General features: G+C 44.2%; 1 protein-coding gene across 11 annotated transcripts in view; it reads left to right on the top strand.

Annotated features, from left to right (window-relative positions):
- The window catches only part of PATJ (PATJ crumbs cell polarity complex component), a 143,090-nt gene that overhangs the window by 83,387 nt on the left and 43,762 nt on the right, over positions 1-15,941 (top strand). For all 11 annotated transcript variants that reach the window (XM_048946051.1, XM_048946052.1, XM_048946050.1 and 8 more), the window contains 2 exons: positions 3,912-4,108; positions 11,362-11,453. In XM_048946051.1, the coding sequence (XP_048802008.1) occupies positions 3,912-4,108; positions 11,362-11,453 (289 nt within the window). The remainder of the gene's footprint in view (positions 1-3,911; positions 4,109-11,361; positions 11,454-15,941) is intronic.

Here is a 15,941-nt window from a genome sequence, read left to right as displayed (position 1 = left end):
GTTATGTGCTATGTGATAAAAATGGTAGCTGAGACCATTTGAATGAATGCAGGCTGTTAAATAAGACCGTGGTAAAGTCTCCAAGAGGCCGAATACGTCTGATAGTTCTCTGAGGTAACGCAAAAGGAATGGAAAATCCTCAGCATCACCTTTTATATACAAATCTCATCTGTTGTTTCTTTTTGTGGCACATCCCCCCCACCCTCCGTTTCTTTCCTCTCTGCTTTGCCTGGGCAGGTTTAATACTGAGTGCTTGATACTAAAACCAATCATCTGGCTGAGTCATCCAGAGCTGTTTCTTTCCTCTTCTTTACCTCTCTAGATGGACTCTAATTTGCATCACGCAGAGACACCATTTTCAAAAGAACTCCCTCTCCCTTTCAGCTCATTTAGCTGAAGATTTCAGCAGGTTTGGGCAACAGGCTCCCCAGCCTTCTGCGATGCTTTAAATGTCTTTGCAATTTAAAGAGCTTCTTGCCTTCCTGGGAAGCTGGTTCTGTTTTTTTTCAGCACAGATTAAATGTGCGTTTGTTGCAGTACTACATCATGCAAACTCCAATATCCTGGCCATATCTTCCCCATTTATTTCTTTTATCTCTCCATTTTATATGGTAGGAATAGCGGCTGAATCAGGGAAACACGTGCAGCAGCATAACAGCATATTGTTTGAAAGCAGTTGTCTTCCATTTCCAGGGTTTCTCTTTTGAAATGTAATTGTCTGCTAATGGAACTGGGGAATGTTATTGTGGGAGTGATCACTGCGGTGTGCCTGTGCTTTTAGTTCACATCATGTCTGCACAGTATTTCTAAAGTAACAGGATCCAACCGTGGCTGGTTAAATACGGGTGCTGTGTTTGCAGAAGTTGTGATAGTTGTGTTGTCACTGATCGTGGAAACCGCTCGGCGCAGCGCCGGCACGAAGCACCTCGTCCCATGTGTACAGCAGTAACAACAGAATTACAATTGCCTTGTGTAAGGGATCTGGTAATGAAGGCAGATAATGGGATTCTTTGCAAAAGCAGATGCTAACTGGCTCCCCAGTGCTAGGCAGAGAGCTGGAAAGGAATACCAGCTGAAAGGGGGGAGCAGCTGAAAAAGGCATTGTAAGGAAGATGCCTTAGATGCACGTTTGTTTAAGCAGTAAATACTTGTTTAAAATAATCTTATGAGATTCTTATTAAGAGGCAAACTGAGAATGTGATTCCAGCATGATAGAAATCAGCTGGGTACCCAAAGGAAATCTGAATGTAGGCTGGATGAGCAACACAACGGCGGTGCTGGGAGCAGACCATGCTGCTGCTGGAGGATGGGACAGTGCTCAGTGCAGGGAGATCCAGCTTTAAAGGTGGAGTGACCCTGCTTGTCCCTCCACATCACTGTGTGAACGCCTGTGGTGTCTCCTGTGATGCTGGGCATTGTGCCCTCCTGCCAGGCTGGCAGTGGGGACTGCTGGCAACTGGAGTGCTGAGCTGGGCACCAGTCTGTCAGCCCCAGCCTGGCTGCATGCAGGCACAACAGAGCCTTCCCTGGGGCTGCCTCACCCCAGGCAATTGTTCCACCTACTACTTTTTGGAGAACTAAAACTCATTTTGAGTCTAATGCCAGGATGGAGTAGGAATGTACGTGTACTTATGAGCCGCTGGCTTTTTTCCCAAGTGAGAAGACAGACTCTGTGCCACCCAGCAGAGAAAGCCCTGCAGAGCTTTCAGGTGCATTACGCCTTGCTGACAGTGTACTTGTAGATGCTTGCTGTGCTCTGAGCAAATGGGATTGAGATGTGCTGCCCACGGAGAACAAGCAGCAAGGGCAATGGTCAGCAGCATCCCTCTGGGGGGTCCTCTTGTCCAAAGAAGTGCATTCTCCAAGAAACTTAGTTCTGCTGCTGTCCTCTTCTTACAACTGAGAAACATCTAACCTGTCTGGGTTGCTCCCCAGCTGTGGTAGGCAGGAAGCAGCTGCGTGGCCATCAGGGCTGGGAGTGGCTTAATGGCAACAGAAGGTGAAACTATGGTGGTGAGAGCAGGACGTGCGTGGCTCTGCTCACATCTGCTGTGCTTCCACGAGCATCATTTTGAGACCTTCCTCACTTGCTGCTTTCTGGCAGGAGGCATCCTGCATTCCAAGCAGGAAAATAACGCTTTCAAAATTTGAGTAGCAAATCACTCCCCTAATTACATTTTGACCCCATTAGTTCAGAAATATATTAAAGAGCCACGCATCTGCATAGGTTACTGTCTAGTGCAGTTCAATGAACTTTTAGCATGTAATTGATAGTAACAAGCAAGGTTTATGATTTGTTATGATATTCTGATTTTGTGCAGACCTCTGAACTTGTAGCTTTACAAGTTCAACTCTCTGGGGATAATGTCTAACTCTTAGCACACGCCTCCAAGACTTTTAGGCTCAGGCCACCAGGATTTGAGCAAGGCAGGAAGATGCCCGTAAATACAGCAGCAGGAGAGTTGGTTCTTGCCATGCTGCCCGGAGCATGGGGCATGCCGTGGGGTGCAAATAGGCTGGAGGTGAGAGTGCATTCCTCTGTCTGTGCTGAATTGGAAGGGCTGCTGCAGCTGGAAATCTGCTGAAAGGACCCTGAGAGCAGAGCTGGGATGGTACGGTCACTTAGCAGCCTGCACACGGGCTGTGCTGCGCTCTCTTCTACTTTGTCCTCTTTCTTCCAGCTTTTATTGACTTTGGGATGCTTCTCTCTCACCTTCCCCAGCTCCTTCCCCTCTCCTGTGTTGTCATGGAAACGTGCTTAAATCGTGCTATCGAAACGTGCTTCCCTGCGGTGGAATGGTAATAGCTAATATTGCTCTTGCAGCTGCTGACTCAGGGATATGGCTGGGCATGTAATATCTCTTCTCGCTCTCCTTAATGCATAATGCAGCAGTTTCTTTCACCTTGGGCTTTATACTGAAGGTGATCCCCAGTCACAGCAAAACACAGCAAGCTGCATTTATAAAGCATGGCCCAGCCGTAGGGTGGGATGCAGGTGGGGCTGCGGAGCTGCCTTTCAGAGCTGTAGAGGATGATCAAACAGACAAAAAAATGACCCTTGCTGTGCATGCAAGCACAAGTAACAAACATTTGTCTGCCAGTGCTGAAAACAGAAGACATTCAAGTTGAACCGTAAGCATACTCGCTTCCACAGGCACACACTGTGCTCCAAATAACTTAGTGAGTGTATTGGATTCTGTCACAGAAATGGTTGAAATGTAGATGAAAGACAAGTAACTGCCTTAATATCATCTAAAAACATAATCATTCATGGGCATTGCCACTGACATCTGTTTTGAGTAATCATCTGTGCAGAGGCACATAAAGGTAAGCAGAGCATTGTGAGCGTATTCCTGAACCACCAGAAAGAAGCACAATAAAAGGCTGTATTTTTAGATGTGACTTTGCAGTATGTCTATAACATAGGCTTTTCAGCTGCCTGCACTGGTTAATTAACCAGCTCTGACTTTGAAAGTTGCCTGAATTGATAGTTTTTATAAGGTAAATTTGGGGTGACATCGGAATTCCCTCATTTCTGCTCTTTCAAAACATTCTTGTTTCAGGAGCAGCCTGTTGTATAAATAAAGCAGTGTAGTTCTTATGTTTGGCAGTGTTCTTCTTTGGCAGTGTTAGTGATATCAAGACAGCTGGGTGGTTTGCAACAGTCCAAAGTCACCCAGGCTAAAGATGCACAACTATGAGCGGTCTCAGTTATCTCTCTTGGTGACATGATCTGTGGAGGGAACACAGGGGTTAGGTACATTGTATGTCACTTCAGATTCTGTGCTGGAAAGACCTCTTAAAATATAGATACTGAGAAGCTATCTGCTTCTAGCATGTTTCTGCTTGCCCTCAAGAATCTACATGCAAGTTATTTCATCTTGTAACTTCATGTTTCTTGACCTTTGCAGAAAAGATCAGGCAACGATATGCAGATCTACCAGGAGAGCTGCACATTATTGAGCTTGAGAAAGACAAAAATGGGCTTGGGCTGAGCCTTGCTGGCAACAAGGACCGATCTCGTATGAGCATCTTTGTAGTTGGTATCAATCCAGATGGACCTGCAGGACGGGATGGAAGGATGCATATTGGTGATGAACTTCTAGAGGTGAGTGTTTCCTTTAACTACTAAATAAGGCTCATATGGCGAGAGGGAGAGGCATATGTGAGGCTATCATTTGAACCTTAAATAAAGAAATAAAGCCTGCGAGTGGAATTAGGTGGCTAAGGGAAGGAACTGCACTGATTTATGCCAGCTGAGAACTTGGCCTTTGGCAGGTAAATGTGTTCTCGGCAAAACAAAAATCATTGGCCTGTGAAAGCTAATGTCTTGTCAGTGAGGTCTGTGCTCTCAGCATGTTCACAAGCTACACACGGCGAGGGACTGCTGAAAGGCAGGCAGAGAATAGTAAATCTGTCCTTGTAGTGCCTGTGTGGTTTTGCAAGAAAATTCACACCTTGCATTTATGAAACAAAAATCGGAACACCCTCAAAGTTACCATATGTGTTTTTACAGATGACAGGGATATCCCCCATTCTGAAAATAAGCTAAAATCTCATGCTGTAATCTGTTTCGTTCCTGTGTAAGTTAGAATGCTTATTTTCTTTAGTCACATCCAACACAAGGCAAGAGAGCTCAGCAGCTTGTAGGGTATTTTGTCTCCTTTTTTCCTCCTTTCTTCATTTTGGATGGATTTGCTGTATCTCATGATTTTTGGCTGTTGCAAAACAGCACTTTTCTGCAGTACCTGCAGTGGTTTCCCATGTCATGATTGCTTCAGCAGCTTAAAAAATTAGCCATTGCTTGGGATCTTTCCTCTAGAAGGAAGCCTTCACCAAAGAGCAGGTGTACGGTGGCCCACTGCTATCTGTGGGTGGTGATTTCTGATCTTTCAGCAATTCACAGCGGCATCAGAGATCCAATAATTTCCTCACATTTCTTGACTTGAAAAAAAGCAATTGGAATGCCTGGGGATACCTCGGGAGCAATCAGAAATCTCTAAGCATTTGTCATTTTCCAGCAGTTCTATAATTACGGGTTTTCAATACACATGGTTCAAGAAAGGCTTGTTTTGCTATAATAATAGCACCATCTAAAGTTTATTATTATGTTTTCAAGTGTGATGAATGGTATGAAGGTCTGTGCCTTGCTGAAATAGTATAGGTAAATGACTTTCTCCTTCAAATTAGTTTTCTTTCCCTGGCACCTGATTCTAATAGTTGGAAAAAGTCAAATTGCTGAATTCTGGGTGTACAGCAATTGGAAGTCGCTGTACACCAACTGGAAGGTACTGCTTTGCTCTGTGTATGTCATAGAAGGGGTAGTAAAGGAGAGACATGAAAGAGCTTTTCATATCGATGCATTTCCTTACAAAGAAGGATCCACAGAGGTTTCCTTATTCTCATGAGTTATTCCTCGTGGCGTGTGTTTGATCTCATGTTAAATATTACCGTACTTGAAAGATGCACCATCTGTGATTAATCACATGTACCTTGAGGCTCAGGATTTACATGCATGAGCCATGTTGTGAGTAGCATTTCCAAAAACACTGCGTTGCCCTAGTTCCTCTCCCTGCCAAGATGGAGATAAAATGTTGTTTTTCTTCCGTAGGAGAAGAAAAAAGAGTGACATTTGCAGTCTCATTTCAAATAAACCGAAGTTCAAAGTTTCAGTAACTGCCTCTCTCGGTGAACTTTGCCATCAAATGGGAGGAGTGTCACTGGTGGGCAGAAGTGTGGTTAGTTGTGTGAAAGGATGTGGTGATCTCATTCTGGTCCCCGGTGGGTACGTATCCCGTGGCAAAACATCCTGCAGTACAAAGGCTGCGCATTACTCATGTGCAGACGTCTCGTGTTCACACCGGTGGTCAATCGTTCACAGCTCTGTTTTTTTGCCCTTTGAAAGCATTTCAGTGTTATATGTGAGCAGCACTGAAATGAAACTAATGGGCGTTTACACTGGCAGAGTCTGTTTTAATAACTTGGGTTCAATGACCAGTTCAGTCACCATTAGGAATACCTGAGAAGCCTACCATTGCTGAGGTAGGAATGTGGCTCTCTGCTTTTTTTTTGCCTGCAGTGCAGGGGCTGTGGTTTTACTTGCAGCATCAGTTAAAACAACAGAGTGTGAGAAGAGCACTATTGGTTAACTGAAGCATTGACAAGGTAGGAGGTAGCAGATCCAGGCTGTTTGGGTTTCTCCAGCTAAAGGCTTAGAGTTGGACTATGAGTACAGCCTTTAGGTGCAGAAATGCTCCTATGATTCCTTGCCTGTTGCTGGTGAACCAAATTCTGTTCCTTGGGGTGGTGTTTCCCTGCATGGCTCTGCCTGCAGGCTGACTGCTGTCCTCTGATAGAAAGCTCTGGGGCTTGGCAAGCACTTGGTAGCATTTGAAGCCATTTTCCACCCAAATTGTCATCTGTTTGTCAGCAGGTGGACAACCCTCTACTCTTTTCCAGCGGAATCTTTTAAGTATATTTATTTCTGCACCTCAGATTGCACATAAGTTTTGAGTAGGAGTCTTAAGTGATGCACTTTGGATGGCTGTGCCATTGGAGGGAGATGGTGATGTCATCCTCTCATACCTTTCGTAGTCAGGGCAGAATGTGCACCCTGCACAGAGCAATGTAATTTTTAACATGATGCAAGCCGTGCTGATCTGTTGGTTTTTTTCCAATCAGAGATGCCATCTGCAGTGCCCCTGCCTGGCCCACAGCTCTCGTGCAGGTGTCCACACTGCATGGTGTCTTGGGGTGCTGAGCCCCACTGCTCTGAGTGCCGCAGGCTCTGCCCTTCTGCTTCGTGTTATTCACACTGAATAACCCACCCTAGGACTGTTGTCATCGTTGTTCTATTTTACATCAACGTGTTCTATTAATGGAGCAAGCTGCATAGAGCCCTGCTGTGCTGAGTTACTGATGTTGGGATTCTCTGCCTCCCTCCTGGCCTTGCTTATCTCGCTGCAAGGAAGCAGCGGAGGATGCAGCACTCCTGAAAGGAGCCACCTTCAGTGCTTGAGACGATTCATGGCAGTGCTGTGTTGGTGGTACCTCAAAGCCAGAGGGCCTTCGTGCTGAATGCTTCTCCTGGGATTTTGTTACAAGAATCTTAGATAAATAGAAGTGATGCTACACATCAGATATGTCAGTATTTTGCCCAAACAAATGAGCTGTCCATCCAAACTCGTGCCACTTCTGTCTTAGAATGGAGACAGGTTGGTATTTTACTCTATTCATTTGTTGTGGGATTTATAATTACTTTGGATTGGACCAAGCAGCACCAGCTGTCAAAAGCAGCAATAGCTTGAACATGGTAAGAAGGGCTCTCCCGTAAGAAAAGTCCTGTATGATTAACTCTGGTGGTGACCTTTTGAATTCCTACTTACAGGACAACACTCTCAGCTTCTGTTCCTGTTCTCAGATCTGTTTCCTGAAGGTAACAGCAGAACAATAGCCTCTTGGCTTTTCATATCAGATGCCACTGCTTTTCACAAGAGCTTTGCATCTAGGCTATCAGTGGAGGCTAGTGCTGCGAGGTGACTGCTGATGCTGAAGGATGAAGCTGAGGAGCCAGTGGCTCCCTGGGCAAACCCCCAGGTTTGTGTTCCCCTTCCAGGAGAAATCTGGGAAAGAGAAAAGAATTCATCCTCCAAACAGCATTTTTCCTTTCTGCTGTTTTCTTTCTGCCTATTGCTTTGGATTTGGGTGTATTTGATAAGAAACTTTTTGAAATTATTCTGTTGTTTCACAGAATCTGATTAAATCTCAGAATGTTTCGATTCCTGTGGTTAGAGGGAATCTAATGCGTCGTTACAGAGGAATAATAACTCCAGAAGGCTACGCCAGTTCCTTTGGCTAGCTTTGGAATATTGTCTGACTTGAATTTCATAAAAATCTGATAATACCCATTTTATTGGTTTTCATTACTGCCACATAGTAAAAAGAACAGTGCTCTTTTTAAAATACCCACATTTTATGTTCCTCCTCAGCAAGTTAAAATTTGAGAAGCAAACAATTGGGTTTTGTTTTTTTTTAATGTTTCTTTCTTAATTTGAGTGTTTGTGTGTGAAACTGTAAAACAGAGCTGTGTGCATGGGATGTGTGATAAAGCCCGCTGTAGGCCTGTGCTGGGCTTATCAGGGGTGGAACTTAATTCCATCCTGATCTGACCTTTTACCTGTAGTGCACTCATCGATTTCTTTCTGCTCTCCTGTCTTTCCATGAAGTTATGTAAAGAGGCAATATGTAAAGAGACTTAACAAGGAGCTGAGGCTTACATCTGTTTGTTCCTTTTCATAGAATCATATCCCAAGTTGGAAGGGACCCATAAAGATCATCAAGTCCAACCTCCTTTCATAGAATCATCGAATGGCTCGGGTTGGAAGGGACCCCAAGTGTCACCAAGTTCCAACCCCCCACCACCTGCATGGCTGCCAACCTCCATATCTGATATTAGACCAGGCTGTCCAGGGCCCCATCCAACCTGGACTTGAACACCTCCATGGATGGAGCATCCACAACCTCTGGGCAGCTGTTCCAGCACCTCACCACTCTCTCGGTCAAAAACATGCCCCTGACATCCAATCTAAATCTCCTGTCCTCTAGTTTAAAACCATTCCCCCTTGTCCTATCACTATCTACCTGCATAAAAAGTTGTTTTCCCTCGTGTTTATAAACTCCCTTTAAATACTGGAAGGACACAATGAGGTCTCCCCCCAGCTTTCTCTTTTGTTTGGTCAAACCTTTGTTATTCTTTTCTAATCTTAAAGGGGGGTGTCCAGGGAAGCTCAGACGGACAGCATTTGACTCATGAGGCAGTCTGTGGTTGATCCTTTATTTAGTTTGAAAGATTAAAATGGCGCTGCTGCTGAAACCCTGGACTCCCCCTTTTTGTCTTATTTAAGGAAACTTTTGTGCTTTGCTCTTCTCTGTGGTATCTGAACCTGGAGTGTCACTGATTTACTTTGCGAAAGAAAGTGACCTTTTTGCAAAGAAATAAAAATATTACAAATCCTGGCTGTAATAGCTGTGTGAAACAGTCCAAAACCTTGTGGAGATGTATTACTTTGATTACCCTTTCATTTTGGTATAATTAAATAATTATAACTTACAGACCTAGCTCAGAGCTAATTAAATTTTGGACTATTTGATGTATCTACTGAATAGCATTAATTTAGCCAGAGTAAAGACTATAAATTTTAATCGAAGAAGCCTGCTGTTTCGAAAAATGGATGGTAATGTAACTAAATACAAACAATTAGTAAGGCATCCAGCGTTCCCAGCAAATAACTTCTTTGGAGGACTGGGACAAATGACATCACTAAACGTGCAGGAAGGTGAAGCTCAGCCCAGGTATTCTTTGTGCCCCAGGTTCTGAGCCAGACGTGGGCTGGTAATTGTTTGCAGGTCAATCTATGTGAATAATCAGGCACTGGGCATATGATTCTTGTGCTCACATTGGTCATTGAACTGCTGACACGAGGCTGTAAGGCTGGCAGGTTGTTTCTTCGTTGGGTGAAAAATTCTTCTAAGAACACGAAACCGCAATCCAACACAAACATTTCCAGTAATGAGAAGCCCTGCTGTAAGCGCTGGTAAATTGTTCCTGGGGTCCATTATCCATATTGTTTTAAGCAGCATTGGTGTATCAAATGTGAATGTAAATATTATGTTGTACAGGAAGAGTGGGAGGAAAAGATGAAGGGTTGCATGGAGCGGGCTGCTCGCTTTGGGGGGCGTGGGATTGCTGCAGCTCTGAGGTGCACTAATCCAATCAAGATGCTCCCAGTGAGGGTTTTTTGACAGTTACGTGATATATGCTACTCATCTCAATGCCATCTTTTTTAACAAAATAGAAATGTGGCCTTGAATTAGTTTCTATATTCACATTGTTTTCTTCTCCATCTGGAACAGAATAGCTGCTCGTATAATGAAATGCTTTGCCTTGGGTTTGGTAGCAGGCAGGTAAAAATTGCTCTTCCACGGAGCAGCGTTACTTTCATGTTTATTCCAGTCTGAGTTGTCAGCATTGGAGACCGATTCATTCATCCTCACTGTAGTGTTTCGTTGTGTGTTTGGTTCAGCTTAGTTATAAACCTGAAAACCATCAGGATGCAGCTGAGAGGCTCCTTGAGGGTTTTGCTGTTTGTCTCCTTGGCACAGCCTTCTTTTTGCCATGGTGCTCAGCTTTTCCTTCATTTACATTTGGCGTGGCACATCTGGCTGCCTCCTGCTCTGCTTACAGCCTTTGTGGCTGCACGTTGCTGTCAGGTCAGCATCTCCAGGCTGCCAGCAGGCAGGGTCACAGGGGTGCACCAAGCTGCTGGGAGGTGAATGAAACACTTCAAATGTTACACCACAGGTGGTCTTGAGATAGGATGCCTAGTATGTTTTTGGTTCACCTTGGAGCTACTCCTGTGATTGTCAAGGTGCCACTTGCCAAGCGTGGCAATGGAAGACAGCAGGCACCTGATTTCCCTCAAACTGGGAAAGGTCTTCTGTTCTCCTGCAGCCAGGGGGGTGTTGAAGGCCATGGGGGGTGTTGAGGGCCGTGCTGTTTCCCCATGAAAACTACAGGATTGGCTCACACTCAGAAATGGCATTCAAAGCAGTACCTGGTGTTTGTTGCAGTGGTTAGGTGTTTGATTGTTCACAGCAAGAGTAACGTGGGCTATTCTGAAACTGGCCTTTCTGTCTCATCTAATTCCTGAACTGCTGGTTACCTGCAGGTGAGGTGTGGGTCACTAATAGCATTAAATTAGCTCTGCACTGGTTACTCTTTTATATTGGTCTAGAATAAAATGTGGAACGCTTTGCTGCTAATACAGTGGGTTTTGGTTTTTTTCATTATATTGGACTTGATGATGTTGAAAATGTAATATCTTAAAAATCAGTTCTGCAATTCTGTGGTCCATCCAAGAACCAGCAGGAGGAGGAGGTTGAACTTGAAATCTAACTAATGCCTGCCTTTCAAAAGGAACGATGAGAAACCTGATGTGAAGGTGTTAGTGTTGCTTCTGAGCTGCAGACTGCAGCTCATCCTCCTCCTGTGGCTGGCTGATGGTGATAGCCTTTGTTGTGTGTTTGTCATATGGTGTTTCTGCAGCAGAGCTGTGCCCAAAAGCAGCTCTTAGTGCCTCAACACCAGTGTTTCTGTCTCTCCAGCTCTGCAGATAGGTTTATCTGTCAGTACTCTGCAGTATTCCTGTCTGTAAAAGCCTCAAGGTTTGTGATTTGTATTTCACGACCCACTTTTTCTTAGCATCTTGTTTCCCTGTCCTGGTGTCTTGGTGGTGTAAATTGAAACAATGCATACTTATTTTGGAACTCCATTTACATGAAACTTTTGTTTCCTTTGAACAGATAAACAATCAGATATTGTATGGAAGAAGTCATCAGAATGCTTCTGCAATAATTAAGACTGCCCCATCAAAGGTCAAGCTAGTTTTCATACGGTAAGAACAGTTCTCATCAAAACATTTGTTTATGCTTCAGCCTATTCTGTTACATATCTGCACATATAACTGACCTGCTCAGCCTGTTCTGAAACTGCTAAACTTACTCAGTTCTCTGTGGTATGAAATAAAGGTTTTCCTTGACTATTCATCTCAGGACTGCTGAAGGTCCAACATTAATATATTGGACCTTCATGAATGCCACTGTTCCAGGGGTGGCTTCCATTGGCACTATCAATTTCAACCATTCCAGTTTATTAATGTGGTCTTCTCACCAGTCTATACATCACAGTTGATACTGGTTTATATTCTTTGCTCATATTCAGCTTACCTGTGAACAATGTAATAATCTGTGGATGAATGCATATAAATGTGTACATTTGCTCGCATGGCTCTGTCTGATACAGCATACACAGAAATGATGGAAGAGCAGCATTAGCTCGGTGAAGAATGACTTGCTATACTTGGCAGCACAGAGGATCTAGAGGAGATTAATGGTCTTGCCTGCAGCTCCTGTGTTACTTTCCCCAGCTATTGAAAATTAAATGTCATGTACAACAACTCACTCACCATTACTTAATTGCATATGGAAAATGTGTCTGGTATGGAACCTCCAGAGGCAGAAGCAAAATGTATGAAACCAAAACCCGGGGCACAATTTAGTGCTGTCAGGCAGCACTGGGAGCGTGGGCTTCTGGTGAGCCTGCCCTGCTGCCCCAAGCAGCAGCTGCCTGCTGAGGGTCAGGCTCTGCAGAGCTGCAGCAAGGCTTGCTCATTAGCTCGAGTCTCCCATGGATATGGGAAGAGGTGAAAACAGTGTTAGTTCTATCCATATTTCCCCTTTTCCAAGTTCTGTATATAGAAGTAAATTTCGAGGCATAAAATGGTTGTGGCAGGCATAATTAATAGATACTGGAAATACCATTGGATAATTCTTGTCGCTCTCCTAGCACTTAAAAAAACTTGTCATACATACTGCAGTTGAGGCTATAAGCTTATCTTTACACTTACAAAGAGCGTGCATCTTGTCCCTGCTCTCTGCCTTGCACTGGAGCACACTGACAACTGACAAGTCTGCTCGCTTGACCCCAGCAGCCATTCAAACAGCAGTGAAAGGAAATTCCCCCTGTGAGAGAACGTTGTTGGTAACTAGAGCACTGTCTAGAATGCAAGGAAAAACGGTGCTTTTATAAGAGGGGGTATCAAAGTTTCACCACAGCTAACTTGTCTCTCTTCAAACTGAAATTTAAGGAGAAGGTTTTTCTTGTGAATATATTCTATGAGTCTTGATGCTACCAATTCCTGTACTTTAGATCTCAAAGTGGGTGGGTGTGATCAAATGCATAAACACAAGGCTGTGCCAATTGCAGAAGTCTTGCCCAAGGTGCAGTTTGGTAGAGGTCTTTGCTTGCTTCATCAAGCCATTTTAAAACTATGATCTAAAATGGAGGTACTGAAATGCCTCTACTTGATGCACTGTGGTGCCAGCTCTACTAAACGTGAGGAGCTGCAGGCATCGTGGGTCTCCATCCATCTCTCCCACGTATGTGTGCTGCAGCTTTCCAGATGAGAACAGAGCACTGAGTGCAGCCAGCTGAGGGCATTCCTGGTCACTTTGCTGCTTGGCTGGGTTCAGATGTGTTCCCCTCAACTTTAATGGTGTGGAAAGAGCAGGATACCGTTACGTTTGTTACAAGAAGGAGCCCTCGCAGCAGAAGTAATACTTTCTTCCCCTTGAGTGCTGTTACTGATTCTGCTTCCTTGTAAAGGTAGAAGGCCTGTAATGTTGAGGAGCTAAATTGTATTCTGCAACACACGGTGAGAAGAGGCTGCAGCTGACCATAGCAGAGCGATGTGTGCTGCAGGAATTAACAGGGAGTTGGGGCTGGTCTTCGTGAAGATGCTCGTATTCTGATTTCAACAACATAAGTCCTGAGTAGATCAGTTTTCCATAAACTCACTTTTCTGCAGGCTAAAATGTTCCTGCGTGCTTGAGTGAGCTGATCTAGGGCATGAAAGCAAAACTGGTGGGCCTCCTGGACTATCTATTACTAAAAAGTGTTTTCTCTCATATCCTGGGGCCTTACTTTCTTCAAATGAAGGATGTTCTGTGATAAGCAAGCTGCTGCTTTGCTTTGAAGCAGGAAACAGTGTCAGGAGTTTCCTATTCCTGATGTTTTGGTTCACTTGCAGGGCAGGGGGATGTTTTCACCAACTTCTTAATCAGTTACAAAAGAAGCCCAGAAAATCCTGGGCATTTAAAAAAAAAAAAAACTTTCTATGGGAAATGTAATATGTGTCATTGAATAGATTATATTGGAGATGCAGGGAGGGAGGGGATGATTACAGACATGGAAAATAGGTGTCCTCAATCTTTTTGACTTTCTATTAAAAACCCAATTGCAGTCTGCACCATAAAAGTCTTCAAGCATTTGTTTTTACACTCAGGTGGTGTTAGGATTGTATTCCCACTCTTTCCTGAAACTTTTGCTGATGAGACAGTGCAGAAATGTTTTGAGAATCACAGGCGTCCCTTTGTACTTGAGGGTTTCTTACTCTGCTTTACGAGCATCCTTTCCTCAATTAAACTGACAATGGCTATTTAAAAGAGTTGATTTTGGCCAGATTCCAAAATATAGATCTTAACACAGCACCGGTTCCCAGAGGTCTCATTAATTACACAAGCTTGTAACAGCATCTGAAGGATCTGCAGTTAGTCACTTTTTCCCTCTTTTTAAGATTTGCATCTCATGCTTCATTGCCTTCTACAGGAACAAATTCAAGATGTTTAACGTGCTCACCCTGTCTGACAGCCAAACCAGTTGCCCAAGCACTGCATGGTCTTCATGTGCTGAAACAGCTCTGTTCAGGTGTTTGCTCTGACCCAGTGTCCACTGGCATTTCTGACCACAGTCATACAGCACTATGTTAGCTTCCATACTCTGTGGCGAATGCAGGCTGCAGTCATCACAGAGGCTTGCTTTTTGTAGGAGTCTCTATGCCCTACTTCCCAAAATAGAATGGGTTTTGTGTCCTTTGAGTTTTTGGTTCACACGTTTAATGTTCATCCAGTTAAAGATGCAAAATAAAACCGTTAGATTGTGCATTTGGAGTAGGAGGACCAGTTTATATTGGAAAGTTCTTCTGCAGTAAGAATTCTATGATTCAGCAAACTCGGTGTTTTGTCCATGCTCAATTAACTGCCTTTAATCTGTGCTGGTGCTTCAGTGCTGGTATAATAAGCAGATCAAATACAGTTTGAGTGCTTGAATCAAAGTGAACGCCACTGATTTCAGACCATTATCCCGCTGTGTTCAATTCTGTGACTGTGTGTATACCTTTTTTTCTTAAAAGAAAGCTGTCTTATGCTGTGATGAAAAATGTTTTTGGAGTAAAGTACTGTAGAATTTTGCCTACTTAAATACAATCTGTTAACAGTCCTGAGTTGTTCCCCCACGCTGCAGGGTTTTGTCCCCTCGTCACTGCTTTCTGATGAGGAGGTTGGAGTTTCTCAGGGAGGTCCACCCATCTGTTTCCCCCTCCTTCCACTTCTAGGTGTAGTTGTGAAGGCAAATCCCTTGTTATTTATGGTGATGTGCAAAGGAAAGACCTCTGCTCTGAGGATCACAGAAAGGAAAGGTTTGGAAAGAGGGACCTTCAAGGTCATCCAGTTCCAACCTCCTTGCTACAGGCAGGGACACCTCCTACTAGACCAGACCACTCAGAGCCCCATCCAGCCTGGCCTTGGGTGGCTGAGGTGAGGGCTGCATGACAGTCATCGCTGCCACTTGGTCACTGAATCAAGATGATGCACAGTGCAAACATCTTTGCCTTGACCCAGCTGAAGGGACAATTCTGTGCGTCTTCAGTCTTCAACTCTTCTCTGAAGAGATGATTCCTGGAGGAAAACAAAGGCAAGAAAACATGGGACCCCAGACTGATTTCTGTTTTCTTTCTTGAACAAGTAGGATGTGGGTGATCTAGGTTTTCATTAACTTACATGTCTGTGTGCACACAGCTGTCACAACCAGAGGGAGTCCTGATGCTGCTGGACAAGCATCATTCCCCTCACTTGCTCTTCAGATCTCTTCTAACTAAGATGTCTTAATGCAAAGTTATTGGGTTTTTTGGGTTGTTTTTTGTGCTTTGTTTTGGTTTTGTTTTTCCCAGTTCTAGGCATTCTTTGTATTGTGAACAGCATTCACAGCCAGCTTCAAGCTTTTGTGAAATGATCTTTTTAACAGCTGACAAACTACGGAGCTGAAGTTAGTTGGGGAGGAGGATATCTCCCTTTGTTTGGGTGTCAGGGAGTCACCTGGACTTCTGTTAGCCGGCAGCTTCAGGAACCATCAGAGAAGAGTTCAGTTCTTCCCAACCTGCTCAGCTGGATTGTCCTTTGGAGTGCATCTGGCTTGGGGTTGGTTTTGTTTAACATTGACTATAGAGGAAGTGTGGACGATATCTCGAATGAGATGCTCAGCTTCAGAC

Source organism: Lagopus muta, chromosome 5, assembly GCF_023343835.1.
Source record: "Lagopus muta isolate bLagMut1 chromosome 5, bLagMut1 primary, whole genome shotgun sequence".
NCBI lineage: Eukaryota > Metazoa > Chordata > Aves > Galliformes > Phasianidae > Lagopus > Lagopus muta.
The sequence above is the reverse complement of the archived record's forward strand: the minus strand, read 5'-3'. Positions and strand labels throughout refer to the sequence as shown.